This window comes from Pituophis catenifer, unplaced genomic scaffold (assembly GCF_029215685.1).
Source record: "Pituophis catenifer annectens isolate HBS135680 unplaced genomic scaffold, rPitCat1.0.hap2 SCAF_2, whole genome shotgun sequence".
Taxonomy (NCBI): Eukaryota; Metazoa; Chordata; class Lepidosauria; order Squamata; family Colubridae; genus Pituophis; species Pituophis catenifer.
Window position 1 is genome coordinate 167259319 of NW_027256882.1, and position 20682 is coordinate 167280000.

General features: G+C 42.9%; 1 protein-coding gene across 1 annotated transcript in view; it reads right to left on the bottom strand.

Moving 5' to 3' along the window:
* Positions 1-8007: 8007 nt before the first annotated feature.
* Positions 8008-20682, bottom strand: part of LRP1 (LDL receptor related protein 1) — a 331544-nt gene continuing 318869 nt past the window's right edge. Inside the window, exons 83-90 of the mRNA XM_070938005.1 lie at positions 19428-19601; positions 18192-18353; positions 16708-16882; positions 15960-16064; positions 15286-15350; positions 14147-14237; positions 12355-12502; positions 8008-10079 (exon numbers count right to left, since the gene is read on the bottom strand). Coding sequence (XP_070794106.1) covers positions 9939-10079; positions 12355-12502; positions 14147-14237; positions 15286-15350; positions 15960-16064; positions 16708-16882; positions 18192-18353; positions 19428-19601 — 1061 coding nt within the window. The 3' untranslated portion in view covers positions 8008-9938. The remainder of the gene's footprint in view (positions 10080-12354; positions 12503-14146; positions 14238-15285; positions 15351-15959; positions 16065-16707; positions 16883-18191; positions 18354-19427; positions 19602-20682) is intronic.

A 20682-nucleotide genomic window follows, 5' to 3' on the forward strand; every position in this document is an offset into this window, starting at 1 on the left:
CATATGTGGTGGTCCTGCCCTGAGGCTCAAAAATATTGGCTTAAAATTAAAGATTGGCTACAGGAAATTACTAGCAAACAATTAGATTTAGAACCGGAACTCTTCCTATTGGGGATCTTCAAAAAAAAAATGTGAAGAACACAAAATATCTAGTACTACACATACTAACCGCTGCCAGGATTGCCTTCACTCAATGTTGGAAACAGCCATGCACACCCGCAGAGAAACTTGTCATACAAAAGGTCATGAATTGCACAGAAATGGACAAATTAACGTTGAGTTTAAAAGATAAAGAGGCATCAATATTTTACAATGTGTGGGAACAGTGGTATAACTGGATAGAACGGAGATAGATTAAAGATAGTTATTAAGTATAAGTAATAGAAAAAAATAAGAATTTAAATACGCACAATTTAATTTTTGTAAATGACACACAAATTACTGTCACAAGAAAAACACCACAAATAGCTGTTGTTGAGTGATATAATTTTTTATGTTTTTAATGAAATAAAAGTTTAATAAAGTGTTTTTTTTTTAAAAATCCCCATTTCCCATTTCAGCTGGGACTTGGGAGGCAGAGAATAGATGGGGGCGGGGCCAGTCAGAGGTGGGATTTACTGGTTCTCTGAACTATTCAAAATTTCCGCTACTGGTTCTCCAGAACTGGTCAGAACCTGCTGAAACCCACCTCTGGTTGGGATAGAAGACCTGCAAGATCCTTTCTAGCTCTATTCTGATTATTGATTGAGACTGTGGGAAACCATATTCTAACTTGTTTGCTGTGGCATATGGATAGGCTCTGAATATGGGGACAATCAAGTCCTTATCCACAAATATGTAAAAAAAAAATCTTTATGGAGATAAAATCTTGGATTGGCACGTATGCCTCAGAACAAGAAGATTACACCGCCTGACAATACTGTAAGTGCCGAAATCAGGCAGCTATAAAACCTGGTTTGTGCATTTCAAATTGGTTGCCTTTTTTTCTGCTGTACAAGTGAAGAAATTAAAACTTTGTAGCTGGATTCAGGATGACACACATTTCTCATGCCTGCTCCCAGTCACGCTCTATCCCTTATTTCACACACCCACACCCACCTGTTGTGCCTTTAGCAATTCCGTGACAGACTGATTTTTTTGGGTGGCATGCTTGTCATTTCTGTCACACCATTAACTAAGAAAGGAAACAGCTGTTGAACTTCTGTCTGTTAAAGGCAACAGGTGCCTGTCGGCTGTTGTGAGAGTCGGGAAATTGTAGAGAGGAAATCAAGATACATAAAGGTGTAAAATTCAAGTGCAATGTTGATAAGGAATCCAAGCTGGATTCTGGATTTTGCTGGAGGGAGAAGTTTGGAGGTGAAGACTGCAGGGAAAGAAAAATAGCAAAGAAGATGGAGAGGTTTCGTTTAGAACACACAAGGTTCTTATTGCACCTATTAATTACAGTATTATATTAAATCTATAAGTTTTCATTCTGTTCTGTTCTCTAGTAGGGTTCCTTCCTTCCTTCCTTCCTTCCTTCCTTCCTTCCTTCCTTCCTTCCTTCCTCCCTCCCTCCCTCCCTCCCTCCCTCCCTCCCTCCCTTCCTAATTTTACACAGTTAATATTTGCTTCACTGATCATTTTCCATCTGGGCTGCCCACTGTGCTAGCAGGAGACACATTTCTTCCATCCAGACATCCCTTTTGGACAATTAACATCAGGGTTCTTTTGACCTTCCTGATTCCTTTGCTTTTCTGGACTTATATTTGAGGTCACCTTAACAGGAGTGACAAGACACAATTCCATATTAATATATGGCACTACCCAATCCATCATGTATTGATTTTTAACTTCCAGTGGGAAACAATTTGCTGTTACGAGTTGCAGAGTCATGTGAGAGGAAGATGTATACCGGGATGCACAACCTCTTCAAGGAGGATGGAGCAGAAACTAGATAAATGACCTGTAGGGTGGAGCACGCCCCTCTGGGCCTTTGTGAGCTATCCATCCACCACACTGACAAAGCCAGATTCCCTTTGTCCTTGTCCTTCATGTTCTCAAGCGAGGCAGCTATAAAAGAGAAGCCAGGAAAGTTGACTGGTTTGTTTACCTCAGGCATAGGTGGACCTGTCCTAGATGGAAAAGAAGGTATGGGTGAAAACACCAGCTGGAGTCCATAGACATCATATTCTCTGCCTTTATTTATTAGATGCATCTTGTGGCTATTCACCATCTATTCAGTTATTTGGCAGATTTATATCCTGCCTTTCCTCCAAGAGCTCAAGGCTACCAAGGTAGTATTCTCTTCTTCCCATTTCCTCCCACAATCACCATCTTGTAAGGTGATCAGGACTAAGAGAGTACGTTTGGCCCAAAGTCACCAGGGATTTCTGTGGCTGAGGTTGAGTTTAAACCAGAGTTTCCCTGGTGCTAGATCAACATCTTGACCGTTGCACCACACATAGCCACGATAGCATCTTAGGCATTCAGATTAAGCCAGGATTTGTGTGACACAACCGAGTTTTCTGGGGATGAAGGGGAAAGTAAGTTCCCATCTCCCATTTCCGCATACTGTTTAAAAAAATATAAGGGAGGAATGTTATTTGCAGATCTCTGAAGCTGGCATCTTCCAACAGAATCTTAAGCACCTTTTTCCATCAGTCTTTCCCCTTGAAAAAGTGAATCTTTTTTTTTTCCTGTCAGAAAGCAGACCGTTTCTTAGGTTTACATCTATCATCCAGATTGTGAAAGCCAATTGTAGCCTACAGTTTTATCCTACTGAAATAAGTGAAGGGAACTTCTGATACACTACCATGGAATGTCTCTCTGAACTATATAACCATCTATACTTCAGGCAAGACAATCCAACTGTGGTTACTCCCCAAACTTCTTTTCAGGTATTCTTTTTGATCCAGGTATAGACAACTTAGTGTTCTATCTTCTGAACTTTAGTACCCATCAGCCAGTGGTGGGTTTCTACTGGTTCACCCCGGTTCGGGCAAACCGGTAGTAGCAGTGGCGGGAGGCTCTGCCCACCCGCCCGGACGTCATCATGGACGCTCTGCGCATGCACAGAAGCACCGTGCATGAGCGAAGCGAACGCACATGCTCACAATTCTGAACCAATAGTGAAGGTAAGTGGAATCCACTACTGCCATCAGCCCCAAATTTCATAAGACTTTGGGAGTTATAGTCCCAATCATCTGAAAAGCATTAACGCTAGCTCTTGGACTGATTGATCTGCATTGGCTTTCCCCGCATTCCAGATTTGGGCTGTTCCTGTGGAGGCTTCTTGGTAGAGGAAGCAAGCCAGTAGTGGGTTGCCCCCGGTTCGGACCGGTTCTATAGAACCAGTAGTAAAACAGACGGGAGGCTCCGCCCACCAACCCCGACATCATCAGGATGCTTCTGCACATACTACCCGTTTGCCCCATTGCGAACCGGTAGTAAAGGTAAGTAGAACCCACCCCGGAAGCATGCACAACAACCAAACATATAAAACATTAACTTAAGAGGGAATTGTAGGAAACGACCACCTACGCAAGCTGAAGAAGAGCAGCTTTGCCCGTGCCTTGGGATATGTAAGGAAGTCACAGAAGGATATAAAACATTTGACAATATTGGGGATGAAGCATTCATCATAGGACAACATTTCAGTTGAAAAAGGTCAACTGAATGTGTCCACGATGATAAATTGGCAGCGGCTGAGGTGGGATTAGTACAAATATTATATTCTAGATATTGCCTTGAAGGTGTTTCAAACAACGATTGTTGCTATGCATAAGCTCTCACAATATGTCCTGCATGACATAACAACCAAGTCAAGGATAGAAAACCTTCTTACCGATAAGAATTGCACTTTTTTTTATTTTATTATTTTTTAAAAAAAATTGGCACTGCGTCTGGGGACAGCATGTTATCATTGGAATTGGGAATGTGTGTGTGTGTGGGGAGACCTAAAATACCCTTTTTGCTTCTTAAACCCCTCCAACCCAGGAAAAACTAAACTCATCAACTCTTGGCAGAGGTCATAGACGTGAAGATTACTTAAACTTCAAGGTTTAGGGCACCAAATTCATTCTTTGAGCATTTCCAAAGCATCAACCAAGTTACCAACAATTTCATCCTTTAACTCTAGTCTTGCTCACCCCGGGTCTTTGGGTTCTACAAAATGGGTTCTACACAATTTCTACAAAATTGTTACATACTGGGGAGCACTGCACACATACAGTAACTCATGGTTTATCCCCCTCTGAATTAAGTTATGGTGTCATTTTGCTTTATCTCTGCCTGTGGTTTCTCATCTGCGATTAGCATATTCTGTGATACTAGTCCTTTCTAATTTTTCAACAAACCATTAAAGCAACAATGAAAAACATCTGTTGAGTTTTCTTCCTACCCCACCAAACATGCAGATGTGTGTAGTCATCCTGTTGTCAGAATTGCAGAACTTTTTGATAGAATCATAGGTTGTCAGTGAACCTATGAACCTCGTTTTTCTTTTAATATTCTGTTATTTAAAACTATCAACCAAAACTGAGGGCACAGAAAGACGTAATCTGATCATATAAAGGCAGCTCTGCTATTCTAGTCTTGAGACTTTGTGAACAGTAATCTTGAGATTTGTGGTAGGTGTTGAGAGAAGAAAAACAGGGTTGTCTTTCGGGAATTTGTAGGTTTAGACATGATAAGGCAAATCTCTAAATATACATATTAAGCATGGGATCACTGCCAGAGATTGTATGAGGAATGTTGGGGATTTTATATGCTAAGAAAAGGTCTGGGTAAGGATTGGGGTGTATTAAGCATTTACAGCATATGCAGATTGTGAGAAGAGAGGAGAAAAATTGAAGGATAAAAATTTTGTTACGTGGATGCAGGGGTGAAATCCAGCAGGTTCTGGAAAACCGGTAGCGGAAATTTTGAGTAGTTCGGAGAACTGGCAAATACTACCTCTGGCTGGCCCCAGAGTGGGGTGGGAATGGAGATTTTGCAATATCCTTCCCCTGCCACGCCCACCAAGCTACGCCCACCAAGCCACAGAACGCCCACCAAGCCACGCCCACAGAACCGGTAGCAAAAAAATTTGGATTTCACTACTGCATGGATGGGCTCGTAGCCTAGAGGTGTATTTCTAATGATGATTTAGAAGCATTTGGGAAGAACATTTTTGGTAGACCCGAGTAGCCTGCAAAAGGCAGACTGTGCAGATTGAAACCTGGCTTGTGCTTGGATTAGAAGATGGTAAAGGATTAGGATGTTAGTCAACTGCACAGATGAGAGATGCTACCATTTTGACAATTAAAAATCCAACACTCCTTTGGGAGTGTTGAGAACAGATTATTCTAGCCTCATTTTTTCCCCGAGATTATTATTTAGTAATGAGAGTTCTTTCACTGACGTCGTTTTGTCCATTCCTCAATTTGTCTCCAACTTGAAGGTCATATTCTCCACATGGAGAACAATTGAATCCCCAAGATGGCAACACATACAATGCCAGGTAACGAGGCACGGCAAAGTTACCAACTTTGACAACTTCTGGACCAGTGAAGTCCTAGATTTTACTGCAGAAGTCAAGCTCGTTTGGAAATGTCTACCTGAGATGCTGTCTTCCTCATTCCCTAAGACTGGAAGTGGATTGTGTGTACATGACCATCTTACCATTAATAGGGAAGCCCTCACAGAAGATTCCTTGCTCAAACCCCTCTTATTTTGGATGTCACTATTGCAAAATTGAAAATTGGAGTGCCATATAGATTCAGTATGTTTTGAATGGAGATTTTTTTTTTCAAATAAACCAAAACTAACCACTCATAAAATGAAAGAGTTTGGCACAGATTTAAGAAATCTGACTCAATTGGGAAATTCTTTGTTGTGGGGATATTGTACATAAGGATCTTATTGTCAACAAGGCAATCGTAAACTTTAATTTCCTATTAGGCTCAGCTTTGGTCTTTTATCTGAAGTTGTTGGTGCCATCTGGTGACCAATATGGAGATTCAAATCATGTTGATCCTCCATAAAGCTCATGCAAAATAAGAGGAAACATGGGGAGCGGGTGTGAATCAAAAACATGGGTCAATATTTATCAAGATTTAGTTTGAAAATAGGAAAACACTAGAATAAATTTAGAAATGGAGAAATGCATCATGATCTTAATCAGGGAATCACTTGGCTGGAAGGGATCTTAGAGGGTTTTTTAAGACCTCATTTTAAGGAGCCCAACAGGAATATGGCTTTGAACCTACATTTTGTAACAAAATTCCTTTTGTGATCTTCACACCATCAGTTTCAGCCAAGTGAGCTATGGTAGCCAATGGCAGAATTCTTCCCTCAACTTTGTTCTTCCTAACTACCCCGGTCTTATAATAGTAATCTACTTTTATCGAAAGCAAGTGATGGGTTGTTAAGAGAGATGAAGGGAAAAATACAATGCCTATTAAAATGAATATTGCTAGACTAGCAGGGTGGAGATTTCAAACCAAGCTGGCAAGATCAGGGATGGGTTCTACTTACCTTTACAACCGGTTTGTAATGAGACCGCGCACGCACTTCTGCGCATGCGCAGATCACCCATGATGTCGTCGTGGTGGGTGGGCAGAGCCTCCCACCGGTTTTACTACCGGTTGTATAGAACTGGACTGAACCGGGAGTAACCCATCACTGGGTGAGATGCAGAAGGAAGTCCTGCATTTCGTAGAGCTATAGTAGGAATTTCAGCCGTGGTTGCTTGAGTTGGCTTCTTGTCCTTGCAATCACTCATAGAATCTGATGTTAAAAAGGCGGGGAAATATTGAGTATTTACTGGGATACTCCATCCATACTTAAGATGAGGTAATATGAAACTTCATAAAAGCTGTTTTGAACATTCCCCTATCTTTGGGGATACCATCTTTAGAAGAAATCAAAGTTCTGTGAAACAGCCTTCATCAATCTCCAGGTATGTTTGTTATACTAGATAGGAGATTCTGAGAATTGTGACTTCTCTACGTACAAGACACCAAGTTGAGGAAGAATGCTATTAATCAAACAAAAGCTAGAGACTCCTGATTGATAGTAACTGCGTGTACATGTGTGTGTGTGTGTGGATGGATGGGTGTTATGGCCAAAAGTGCAGAAGGGGCTTGTCATTTTCTGGAATACTTTCTGACTTCTCAGTCTAGATTCGATCCCTTATTACCCTCACAAAGTAACCTGACAACTATAAAAGCTTCTCTAAATAGTTTTGGAGAGGGAGAAAAGATTACAGCAAGTGGTTTAAATCTCAACTCAAGAGAAAGGATAGGAAAATTGGGAAGGTGATTTCTCTGCCTGCCTGATAGCAAATTGAAGCAGAGCAAAACTTTGGAAAGGTCTTTTCCTAGGCTGAGGCTGCTCAGCCCTCATGCTTTGCTGAGACAGGTGCATCTGCTCTTTAGTTCAGGGATGAAATCCAGCAGGTTCTGACAGGTTCTGGAGAACTGGTAGCGGAAATTTTGAGCAGTTTGGAGAACCGGCAAATACCACCTCTGACTGGCCCGAGAGTGGGGTGGGAATGGAGATTTTGTAGTATCTTCCCCTGGAGTGGGGTGGGAATGGAGATTTTGCAGTATCCTTCCCCTGCCACACCCACCAATCCACACCATGCCCACCAAGCCACGCCCACAGAACCGGTAGTAAAAAAATTTGGATTTCACCCCTGCTTTAGTTGGGATTGTTTTTTGTTTTGGTGCCTTCAAGTTGACTCTTAGTGACTGCCTGAACAAGTCCCTGCAGTTTTCTTAGCAAATTTTTCATAAGTGGTTTGTCCTTGCCTCCTTCTTAGGGCTAAGAGTGAGTGACTGGTCCAAGGTCACCTATCTGGCTTTGTGTCTAAGGTGGCGCTAGAACTCACCATCTCTCAGTCTCTAGTCTGGTTTTTTAACTACAAGTTGGCTCTTCTGTTGTTTAGGTTACACATGACAAAACTGTTCTAATTTTCAATTTCCCATGGAATAAAATCAGCCCCAAATGAAATAAAGAAGAAATATTTAAAAGCGATAGTTTTTAAAAATTTTATTTATAACAATATCTGTTTTTTATTTTTAATGTTTTGTTTTTAGTTGTAAAGTAATCTGGCAAAAATTATTAAAACATTTGGGCCCCCTTCCCAGGGAAAAAAAATGCTGAGGAGACCTCCTTCCCTCCCCCCTACATGCGTGTAATTTCTACTATAAAAGCTAGTTAATCTTATTTATTTCGGATCTGATTTCATCTTAAAAAAAAAAAAAAGGTTGGAAAGAAATGAAAGTTGAAATAACATTTGAACCTCTTTCCAGAAATAGGAATGATGGAAATTGTGGTGATGGAGGGAGGAGGGGGGAAGGTCAGAAAAGGAGGGGGGGGAAAGAAACGGGACCTTTGTTGCAATTCACAATTTGTAAACTCTGCTTAGTCTTAAGACACGGACACTAAAATAAAGTGAGATACAGTCAAAGTAATAATTCTCCAAAAAGAATACGATTTCTGGAAATAAAATGCTTTCAGGGGGAAAAAAAATTAGTGGAAAGGCGAAAAGATACGAGAAAACCAGTTTGGGTGGTGGCTGATGGGATAAGAGTAGATTAAAATCATACTGGTAGAAAAAAAATGATTAAGGCGTTGCAAAGGGAAGATTAGACTGGCTGGGTGCTGTGAGAGAAAAGGCCATTGTTGGAAATACACAGGAAAAACTGTTGGGGAGGGGGGAAAAAAATAAGAATGCACTTGATGGGAAGAACATTTACACCAGTGGTTCTTTAATTCAATTCTTAGGTAGCCAAAAGTCCTTTTACGGACTTTCGGGTGATCTGTGAGGACCTGATGGAACACAGAAAGGAAATGTTGAAAGGTTGGTTTGGTGTTTTGTTTTGTTTTTAATGACAAATGGTCAAATTAAGAATCCGCTTCTTTTGCTCACTGAGCAAATGGAACTGCTGCGCGAAGGGGGAAGGAGAAGCAGGCCAGGATAAACTATTGCCACATCTGCGCACTGCAGAGCAATCTGCTCCTTAAGACATTCTGATATAAGGCTTTTTTGTTGTTGTTGTTGTTGTTTTGTTTTTTTAAACGAATCACAAAACAGAATAAGAATTTGAGGGTTCCTTTGAGGAAAACACCTTAAATTTTCACAAGGGATGAGTTCAAATACAGTAGGTTACATCCACAGGTTACTCTGGGATTTTTCTCCAACCCAAAAGTTTGTAATGGATGTGCAGCTACTGGCCCACTCCCCATTTTCTTCCCAAATGGATCAGTCTGTGGAGGGAGGAAAAAAAATAATGTTCAAGTGGCCTTGCACACTAGGAGCAAATGAAAATGAGCAAACTAAAACCATGGTCCTCCAGTGGCCCCAGATTTAAAGGATCACTGGTGTTGTCTGTCATGGGTACCTCTTGTCCGACAAACCTACATTGAACTATATTGTCAACATTGGCATTGTATTGTGATCCACGTTCAGTGTGCACGAGAAGGAAGGAAGGTGTTCCCCTTCCCTACAGGTGTCAAACATGCACTTTTCAAGACGGTTCGTCTCCAACTTCTGGCAAGAGAAAGTCTTCCCCAAATATGTCCCTTGATTCATCAAACAGCATCCTGAGAAGGGTGGGAAACTATTGCAAAACTTTAAAAGGTGAGCAACCTAAAGCTGCCTGCAGAAGAAGCAGAAGTGGATTGTTTTGTGCAGCAAGCAAAAAGATCCAGCCCTTTAACCTAAAGTGGGGTCTTTACAATTCTCCCCCTATTCCCTACATTGCCTTAACTTCAATCACCCCCCCGAGTCCAGTGACAAGAGATTCAGCGGCTGGTAGATGAAAGGGAATATACAGGTAATAATACTGCTCACATATAAAAGTAATAATCCTTCATTTGTACATTTATACAGTATCTCTTGCTCCCTCCCCATCTGGTCTCTTTCCATCTGGTCTCTGTCTTGGGCTGATGGCCCATGCCCCCGTTCCTTATGCCAGGGGGTTGCCAAGGTCATCATCTGCACCTCTTGACAGCAGCTCCCGCTTTTCATCTGTGCTGGCTAGTGAATTGCGGCTGTTGTGGGCACCCATGTAGAGTGTGGCATACACTGGGTTTGTGAAGTTCGTGGGCTAGAGGAGAGAAAGGGGAAAAAAAAGAGAGTAAGAAGATGGCGGGGGAAAAGGACAAAGCCAGCTTCTCTTGATACTTCATCTTTATATTATCCCCAGCATCATCACTATCTCAGAGACCGTTGTTCCCTTCCTTCTCACCACAGTATGCCAACCACTAGCGTGGCTTTAAAAAGGTTTGGACATCATGTCAGTGCAGCACCTTTCTGTACTCATGAAGGGAACATTACTTCTTTGAGGCTTCCCCATAATATTGGGTTAAAAAAAAAGTTTCTTCTAGCTGGTGACGCTCTTACATCAAGAAGAGGAGCCTGGATAGCTCAGCAGACTAAAGCATTGTAATTTAACTCCAGCTGTCTGCAATTAGTAAGTTCGAATCTTGCCAGGCTCAAGGTTGACTCAGCCTTCCATCCTTTCTAAGGTAGGTAAATTGAGGACCCAGTTTGTAGGGGCAATAAGTTGACTTTGTAAAAATATACAAAAGGATGAAGGCTATTGCTTAACGCATTGTAAGCCGCCCTGAGTCTCCGGAGAAGGGTGGCATATAAATCAAATTAAAAAAAAAAAAAAAGTCTGACAAAAATGGGGCTGCTTTCGTGAACAGCGGAGAGGTGCTGTGCTTATGAACATGCAGAAGCACTTATTCCAAGTGATTTCTGAAATTTGTGCATCCTTTTTATTTATTTATCACTTAGTGATAAATAAGCTGCCCCCCCCCAAAAAAAGAGTGGCATACAACGCTCAGTGAAAAGGAAAACCAATCAATGATTGCTTACCAGCAATAACGCCTGGAGAGATGGCATGGATCATTTCAATGAAGGGGAGACCCTCACAATCCAAAACTCAGGCTTTGGCCAAAGTTTAATGGGTGGTCCACACTACATCTGGTTGCCTCCCTTCCCCTGTTTTAATTTGGTCATCCAAAAGACTAATGGAAAAATGCATTGCTCAAATTGTTGGGGTTTGGGGGATAACAAAGCACATTACTAATTGTCTTTTTTGAAGTTACTATAAAAACACACCCAAATACTAAACCATATTGTATGGTTATGCATGAAAGTGGAAAATAATGCTACTTAAGTTTCTCCAGTTCTCTGGTGCAAGTGCAACCATTCTTGGGTAGTTTTAAACTAATATTTCTGCCCAAACATCTGCCTTGGAAAACTGCTGACAATTTGATTTATATGCCACCCTTCTCCGAAGACTCAGGGTGGCTTACAATGCGTTAAGCAATAGCCTTCATACTTTTGTATATTTATACGAAGTCAGCTTATTGCCCCCCCAGTCTGGGTCCTCATTTTACCCACCTTAGAAAGGATGGAAGGCTGAGTCAACCTTGAGCCTGGTGAGATTTGAACTTGCAGTAATTGCAGGCAGCTGATGTTAATAACAGTGCTTTAGTCTGCTGCACCACCAGGGCTCCTATATTAAGCCTTGAACCCAGAGCCAGTAGATGGCAAGGCTCCCACAATTTCCCCAGATATAGTCTACAGAAATATTAAATACAATCTCCTTTTTAAATTGCAAATTTAACAGATTGAAAGTAGATAGGGTGAAATTATTGAAGATTTGCAAGTTTATGGTCATTTGAAAAGGGTATTTTCCAATACGCACAACATCATTGTAAAAATCACACAATGGCATTTGATTTCTGTCTTCAAGGGTGACCCTTTTAGTCCATGAAGACCTTGGGATAGGAAGGGAACTGTTGTGTTCATGTCACAAAATGTGCCGTTGCATTTGGATATTAATATCAGTTATAGGTAGTTCTCGACTTATGACCACAATTGAGGCCCAAATTTCTGTTTGCTAAGTGAGACATCTGTTAAGTTTGCCCCATTTTACGGCCTTTCTTGCCACAGTTGTGAACTAAATCACTGCAGTTGTTAAGTAACTAACCAGGTTGTTAAGTGAATCTGGCTTCCCCATTGACTCTGCTTGTCAGAAGGTCACAAAAGGGAGTCACATGACCCCAAGACACTGCACCCGTCATAAATATGAATCAGTTGCTAAGTGTTTAAATTTTGATCACGTGACCATGGGGATGCTGTAATGATTGTATGAAAAAAACAGTCATGACTCATAAGTCATTTTTTTCCTGTGCTGTTGTAACTTTGAACGGTCTCTTAAATGAACTGTTGTAGGTCGAGGATTAGCATCAATATGTGTAACTACAGATTGGGTAATGCAGCTTTTCCAGGCACAAGATTCTCATATAATAATGACAATGCACAACATCTCTGTGCAGTCTGGGGTCCCCCTTCCTCTTCCAAACCTTATCAGGGTCCAGAGCGAAGTCGGCATCTAGTAGCTCCCCTACATCATCTGCGTCGGGGTCCCCCTCGTACATCTTGTAGGTGGGATTGCCAATCTCCACGTTCATGGCTCCGTTGGTCATGCGCTGGTGCTGAAAACCTTTGGCCCTGGATGAGAGACACAGCAGGGATGAATGGGGGTCAAACACCCATGGATGGGCATTGATGCAAGCGTCTGGCAATGCAGCATTACTAAGTAGGACCTGAACTGCAAATGCTAGGGAGGTGGGGCAGAATTATGCACTAACTCAGCAATTGTGCTTGTTGTGATAGTTTAAACACCTTCAAGGAACGTGTGTAAAAGGATAAGATCCTTAATCTCTTCTGCTTGTTATTGATTTTGCGCTGCAAATATCCTCCCCGGGGAAAAATGTTTTGTGTTTGCTGGAAATTGCTGTGTAAGGACAAGGAAATATCTCTACCTACCCAGTTTTATAAACATGGGAGACTGGAATCCAAGGTTTTATTTGTAAAATGTAGTTTGGCCCTCAGAATAACTTTTATGTATATAATAGGGGAGGATATAACATTGATTAATACAGAAGAGTTTAGTTGTAAGGTAATCTGGATATAGGGGATGCGATGGCTGAATGGTTAAAGGCGCTGAGCTTGTCAGATCAAAAGCTGACAGCCCAGGTTCGAGACCCAAGCACCATGCAAGGGGGTGAGTTCCTGTTCCTTGCCCCAGCTCCTGCCCACCTAGTAGTTTAAAAGCATGCAAATGTGAATAGATTAATAGGTACCACTTAGGTGGAAAGATAATAGTGTTCCATGCACCTTTGGCATATAAACATGTTGGCCATATGACCACAGAACATGTCTTCGGGCAACACTGGCTCCCTCAGCCAAGAAATGGAGATGAGCACTGCGCCCTAGAGTCAGACATAACTGGACAGGGAAACCTTTGCCTTTGTGTGCGTGTGTATAAAATTATATATCTACATCTACATCATCTACATCTATCTATCTATCTATCTATCTATCTATCTATCTATCTATCTATCTATCTATCTATCTATCTATCTACCTACCTACCTACCTACCTACCTACCTACCTACCTATCTATCTATCTATCTATCTATCTATCTATCTATCTATCTATTTTGTTTTGTTCTTTTTTCGTAGGTCTATATGTGCATTACTGTTCTAGCCAGGGTTTTTCCTACATAAATCAAGATGTTTGTATAGCCATAGTTAAGTGACATCCCAAATCACTATTTTCTATCTATCTATCTATCTATCTATCTATCTATCTATCTATCTATCTATCTATCTATCTAATTATGTAAAAATATAAATATTTCAGTGGCTTCCTCTTAAGGTATCTCAATCTTAAGTACTTGTTTGAAGCCAAAGATCCATGCATTTGGCAGAAGATTAAGATTTAAGTATGCAAAAGATACACCTTCTCCATCCATTTCCTCCCAGGACAATCCAGATACTAATATTATGAATCTACTATATACCGTAGTACAAGATACTTCAATCCAATTTGGCACCTGAAAAGGAATTATTGACCCAAGGCAAAAGGTGTCATAGGTGAGAACAGAAGTGCAACAGACTGGATCATAGACATAATCAAGGCTGAACTTTTTCCGAGAAAGGTTTGCATCTGTCTACAAGCTGGCTTATATATATATAAATAAATAAACAATCCCGTATTTAAGGATAGAAACCCAGTCTGTACAACAGTAGTTTTATAGGACTTCGTAGACCATCTGCATTCATTGTTTTGGAATGCCCAAGCTTACCCTTTAATCCTCTTTTTGTACCAAACCACAGCACCAGCCACTAGCATTAGGAGGAGGAGCAGCAGAATTGGAATGACAATAGATACGGTTCCTAGAAAAAATAGGGAGACATTGGTTTTCTCTGAAATATAGAAAACATTCATCCCTGCTCTGGACACATGAGCCACGTTATCTTCCCTTTATAGATGTCTCTTGATACCGCTTTTTTTTTTTTCCCCTGACAGCAATGACAGCAATAGATAACAATCTCAGAGAGTATATTCCTCTTCATTTCCAAATGGGAGACAGTGTGTGTAGTGGGTAGCACTGAGGAGACCCCAGTTCTTCCTTCAGAAGCAAAGGGCCTTCTAAGCATGAATTTGAGTCAGGCGCCTTCAATAAGACTTACTCTACAGTGTTATTATGCGGCAAAGGTTGGAGAAGAGGAGAAACAAGTCAACCACCTTGGAGTAAATAGATAGAATTCCTTCTCCCTTATAATGAAGAGACGGGGTTTCAATTTGGCAATGGCTGGGGTGGCAGGATTACTCTGCCTGCCCGCCAGACTCTTTGTTGCAATAACAGTGGAGTCTATACCTTTAATTTTCACAACCTTCCATACTGAACTTCTGTCCTCTACAGAACTCACAACAGCTCTAGAATGAGAACAGTGAAAATTTCGAGGGGGTCCTTGGTGCTCTGTGAGCTTGTTTTCTTGCAGCTAGCACTGATGATGTTACCTATTAGGGTAATGAAACGTCTGCAAGAAAACAAGCAAGCTCAGAGAGCACCAAGGACCCCTCATTTCAACCCTGAGCTACGAATATTCTCCTCTAATAGTGAAAATATTATCTGTTCTGCCTTGTCTATGGTTATCTTCCTAATTATTTCAATGGCAACTTTTGCAGGGGAACCATTCTTTCCTAATGCCCGCAAAACCGGTTGACGATACTCCTATCATCTCACCAGAGCCGGAAAGATAATCTTAGTGGATTATCACTCAAGATACTGAAACACCGTGAGTCACATTGTCTGCTTGATTTGGAACCTTATCAATTTCTTTCTCAACAAACAGATGACCTCCAATCTCCCAATATTCCTTTCCAACACACACAGACACACATCAGTCCCTACCGCAGTCATCTATCCACTCCACTTACGGTTGCTTTGTTGCCCACTGCTCAGAGATTCCTCACAACGCTCCCCAGTCATTTTCAAGATACACCTGTAGAGCGAGAAGCAAAAGATTTAAGTAGGGTGGATGCGAGATAAACCCAAGAGGACAGCTCCTTTGAGCAGGGAAGATGGTGGCAAGAGCAATATTGGGGTGATACTAACTGAGAGAATAAATAAATCAGGGCTGGATGACATGAATTATGTAGCTTACGTTAAGTTATGTAGAGCCATGGTGGCGCAGTGGCTAGAATGCAGCATTGCAGGCTGATTCTGCTCACTGTCAGGAGTTTGATCCTGACCCGCTCAAGTTTGACTCAGTGTTCCAAAATCCAAAGTCGGTAAAATGAGGACCCAGATTATTGGGGGCAATAGGCTGACTCTGTAAACCACTTAGAGAGGGCTGTAAAGCACTATGAAGCAGTATATAAGTCTAAGTGCTATTGCTATTAACAACTACTGTAGGTGATCTAAGGCAATAGGGCAATAGACAATATTCTAAGACTATCCTTAGAACAGAAACAAAAAGAACTGGGAAACAGGATGACATGGGAAATCAACACCCGTTATCATTCTGGAAAGTGGTGGGTAATCTCTTCTTTTATCTCGAGCACATGGGCACGTTGTCCCTTCCTTCCTTCCAAGTTTCCTCCCTACTCACTGGCACTCTGGCATGGAAGTTTCAGCATTCATGGTGCACGTCCCTCCATTCATGCAGTAGTTGTTGCAAGTCAAACAGCTGGGGGCCATCTTGCCATCAGGGCAGCTGCAAAGGTCAAAGGGAAGGGTGGTCAATGGAGCCCAGATTTCTTACCGCGACTCTCTGTCTTTCAACATAGCCCAACTGTCCTAGCCATTTCTCCTCCCTCCTTTCCTGTACTTGGTTCAGCTGTTCCCCCTACAACCAGGGGTGGGCTTCAAAAATTTTAGCAAGGGGTTCTCTGCTCGGTTGCTGTGTAGGCGTGGCCCTGGTGGGCGTGGCCTAGTTGCCTCCTGCACCATGGCAGGAAAGGGGCATTTTTGCCCTCCCCGGGCTCTGGAGGCTTTCTTTGAGCTTCTGGGAGGGCGAAAATGCCTCCCCAGGCTCCGAAGTCCGTCTGGAGGCTGGAAACGGGCTTGTTTCCGGCCTTCCCAAACTTACGATAGGTCCATTTTTCGCCCTCCCCGAGCCTCTGCACACGACCTGCATCCAAAACGTGGGGACTCCTGGGAGGGGAGGGGCAGGGTGGGCGGGGCCAGCCAGGAATGGGATTTGGGGGTTCTCCGAACTGCACAGAATCTTAGCTAGAGGTTCTCCTGAACCCCTGCGAACCCCCCAGCAGCCCACCCCTGCCTACAACCCCGAACCACTTGGGGTCTCCTCTTTTCACACCCATCGGCACTTCTCGCAACAAATCCCACCTACTTACATGCAGGTAACATTGCCACTCTGCTTGTTGATGGAACATTTGCCCTTGAGGCAGCGGTCACACTTGTCATGCTGGCAGCGGTCACCGTAATAATTTGTTGTGCAGCGACACTGCTGAGTCCCAGAGGCTGTCAAATGGCACACGCCATTATTTTCACAGTAGTTTGAACAAAGGCCTGAAAGAGCAAGAGGGATGTTGGCGTAACGGGAAAGGATTCATTCCAGATTCACAGCAGAGATTCGGCCTTAGCCTGAGATTCACAAACAATTGATTGCCGGCTCACTCGGAATCTTTTTTTAATCTCTTATACACCAATGATTGGTTATTATTAAATGATGTTATTTTTAAAAAAAGTGCTAGCACATTAAGGATGTGCACAGGAATTCGCTTATTTGCAAAAAGAATGCTCCAGACAGTTTTGGCATGTAACCCCCTGCCCCCCCCCAAAAAAAGCACATGGTAAATCTCTTTCAGAACATGCCATTCTCTGAATGGTTCAATGGTTTCCAGAAATAAGTCCTCTGAACTAGAAGCTGTTCCAAGGGGTAATCCAATCCCGAAACAGGCCTGTCTCTTCTGGAGTGGCACTTAAGATCCTCCCAATTCAGAGGATTTGCTTCTAGAAACCCTGGCATGGTCCAAAGAGGAAATGGAACACTCTGAAGTTCTCTGGCATGTTCCGTTCCCACATTGTGCGAATTTTTATGGTGTGGCTAGAGCAGGGGTATCAAACTCTATTTCATTGAGAGCCGCATCAGAGTTGTGTTTGACCTCGAGGGGCTGCGGTGGGCGTGGCCATCTCGATGTCACTCATGTAAGGGGCGCCTATGGAGGCCCGAGAACTCTGCCAGTGTAAAAGGGCTCCTGAGCACTGTTTTCAGTTGCAACGGCTTCCTGTAATCCTCTGCCGGTGAAAATGGAGCTCAGGAGGGCTGCCTACGGCCCTTGCAACCCTCTGCTAGCAAAAATGGAGCGCAGGAGCGCCCCCCCCCAGCTCTGTTTTCGCTGGCAGAGGCACTGCGGGCCAGTCCATTGCTGTTTCCAGGACAGTCCCGTGGACCAGATATAAGCACCCTGCAGGCCGGATCCGGCCCCCGGGGCCCTGGCCTAGAGACTATGAATGTGACCCAAGATTGCAAGCACAATCCAAATGTGCCTATTTGCACTAGTAATAGGGTAAGCAAAGTGATTCTATATTGAATGGAAAGATTACAGCAATCCTTGGAGAGAAATGTATATTTTCCCCATCCAATTTCACCTTCGCTGTTGCTACCGACCCCAAGAAAGATCTAAGGAAGCAAGGCGGAGATTTCAGCTCCAACTTCCTGGAAGTCAGGGAGAAGACTGCTTGGCTACACTAATTGATTTCTCTGTACTTCCTCCTTTTGGTTAGAATTTGGGGTATTCTTGGCAGCGACTGACGGACAGACTCTGCCCTTGAAAACCCTCACGACACCTTTTAAGATTTGCTTGGGAATACTTACGAAACTGGCACTTGTCACCAACGTAACTGTCCGGACAGCGGCAGTTCGGCTGATTGCCCTGGTTGACTGTACAACTGCCGTTGTTAAGGCAGTAATCCATGCACACCGGCTTGTTGCACTGAGAACCAGTGAAGCCATTGGGGCAGCGGCACGTTGGCATCCCTGGGTGGGTGGGAAGAAAGAGATTGTCGATTAAGCGTGGTTTTGATTTTGGCAGAGGGCTTCCCAACAAACAAGAAGAAGCTTTGCAAGGCTGTATACCAGTGGTGAAATCCACGTACCGTCGCTACCGGTTCAGGAATGGGAGCGCACATGCACCTCTTCTGTGCATGCGCAGAGACTTCTGTGCATGCTCAGAGGGTAAAAAAGGGACGTAATGACGTCCCGGCATGTGGGCGGAGCCTCCCACCACCAGCGCTATCGGTTCGCGCGAGCCAGATAGATCCGGCTGGATTTCACCGCTGCTGTATACTGAATTCCTGCAGCGAACCAAGCATTTTACTGAATGCCCATGTTGGCTGTCAAATGTTTTCCCTGGCTCGGAGTCTCCATCCATTTCAACTGGAAAAGTAGCAAATCGATGAAGATTTGACTACACAGAGAAACTAGAGACATTTACAAAGAATAAATGTAACTTATAAGGCCTTCGGGGGAAAAATACAGGTAGTCCTTGACTTACGGCACTGAAAAAAGGGACTTATGACCGTTTTTCCCATTTACAACCATTGCCGCATCGCCAATGCCATGTGATCAAAATTCAGACGCTTGGCAACTGACTCTTATTTATTACGGTTACAGTGTCCCGGGGTCATGTGATCCCCTTTTGCGACTTTCTGACAAGCAAAGTCCAAAGGGAAGCCAGATTCACTTAACAACCGGGTTACTAACTTCACAACTGCAGTGATTTGCTTAACAACGATGGCAGGAAAGATCGTGAAATGGGGCAAAACTCACTTAAGAAATGTTTCACTTAGCAAACAGAAATATGGGGCTCACTTATGGTTGGTTGTATGTTGAGGATTACCTGTAGTTTAAAATATAGGGAAATGATAGTAGAAAAAAAAAAATAAGCAGCAAAGTGAGGGATATGTTGGTGTCCAATTTGCATTTGTACCTAACAGAACAGTGCTGTATTTTTTTTTCGGTATTGTAAGCCAGGACTCTCCACTTTTCCTCTCCCTGTATTGATAAACTCTGGGCATCCAACTCTTCTTGTAAATTTTTACAACAACTTACCAGATAAAGAAGCAGCACAAGTGCCTCCGTTCTGGCAATAGCTGGAGCACTGGTCATACTGGCACTTGTCCCCGATGTAACGTGGCTGGCAACGGCACTTGGGCTGCTTGCGTGCATTGAGGAAACAGCTGCCACCATTGAGGCAAACGAGATCGCAAGTGTCAGTGGCTGGAACTGAAGCATAAAGTATGCAAAGACATGAAAAAGCAGGTCCTCCTTACTTTTTATTATTATTATGAGCCGTGGTGGCACAGTGGTTAGAATGCAGTACTGCAGGCTACTTCTGTTGACTGCCGGCTGCCTGCAATTTGGCAGATTGAATCTCACCAGGTTTCAGATTGATTCCGCCTTCCATCCTCCCGAGGTGGCTAAAATGGGGACCCAGATTGTTGGGGGCAATAGGCTGACTCTGTAAACCGCTTAGAGAGGGCTGTAAAAGCACTGCGAAGTGGTATATAAGTGCTACGGCTATTGGCGTTGCTATTATGCACTGTTTTAATAACATCACCAGTGCTTAAAATTCTTACCAGCAAAGAACTTCCTTCTCTGAAGTGCTTATAATCCAAATTGATTTGTGGAAAAGTAAGAGAGGAAGCGGAGGGAAAGTGGCAGCAGGGAACTAATGTTTCCACTGCCATGTATTTGAGTTGCGGTACATGGTTTCACGGAGGAAGGGAATTGCCTAGGGCTTCACAGCAAAAGGTGGATTTAGAATCCATGTAACAGAAGGATTATTTCCCAGAGTTCTGCACATACACAAAGAATGCATGATTAAGCAACACGGGTTCTGGGAACCAAAATCTGAAGAAGTTTCTCCTAAGAAAGCCCAAGATTTGGGTAGACATTACAGCCAGTAGCTTCACTGAGAGCAAGTAAAACGTAAAGATGTTCCTGTGCCAGAAGTGGGCTTCAATTTCAAAATATATAACCACAGCCCACATATAAATTTTACACTGCACAGATCCTCAATAGAAATTACTACTGTCATTTGTAACAACATAACTAATCTGTGGCCAGCTACAGATCAACGGATGTATGCAAGAGTCTACAAGGAATTCTCAGCAGCATTCCTCTACAGACTACAGGGTAAGCGGCCAATGTTCATGCTAGGATCCACGGCACAGTGGCAAGTCCCAAGTTCAATGCTTGGAATTTATTAAGAAGCAGGAGATACGAAAGACCTTATCTGCTTGAAGCCTTGGAAAACTAGACAGAGCAGAAGATTGAAACATCTCCCCATGTTTATATGGTCAAC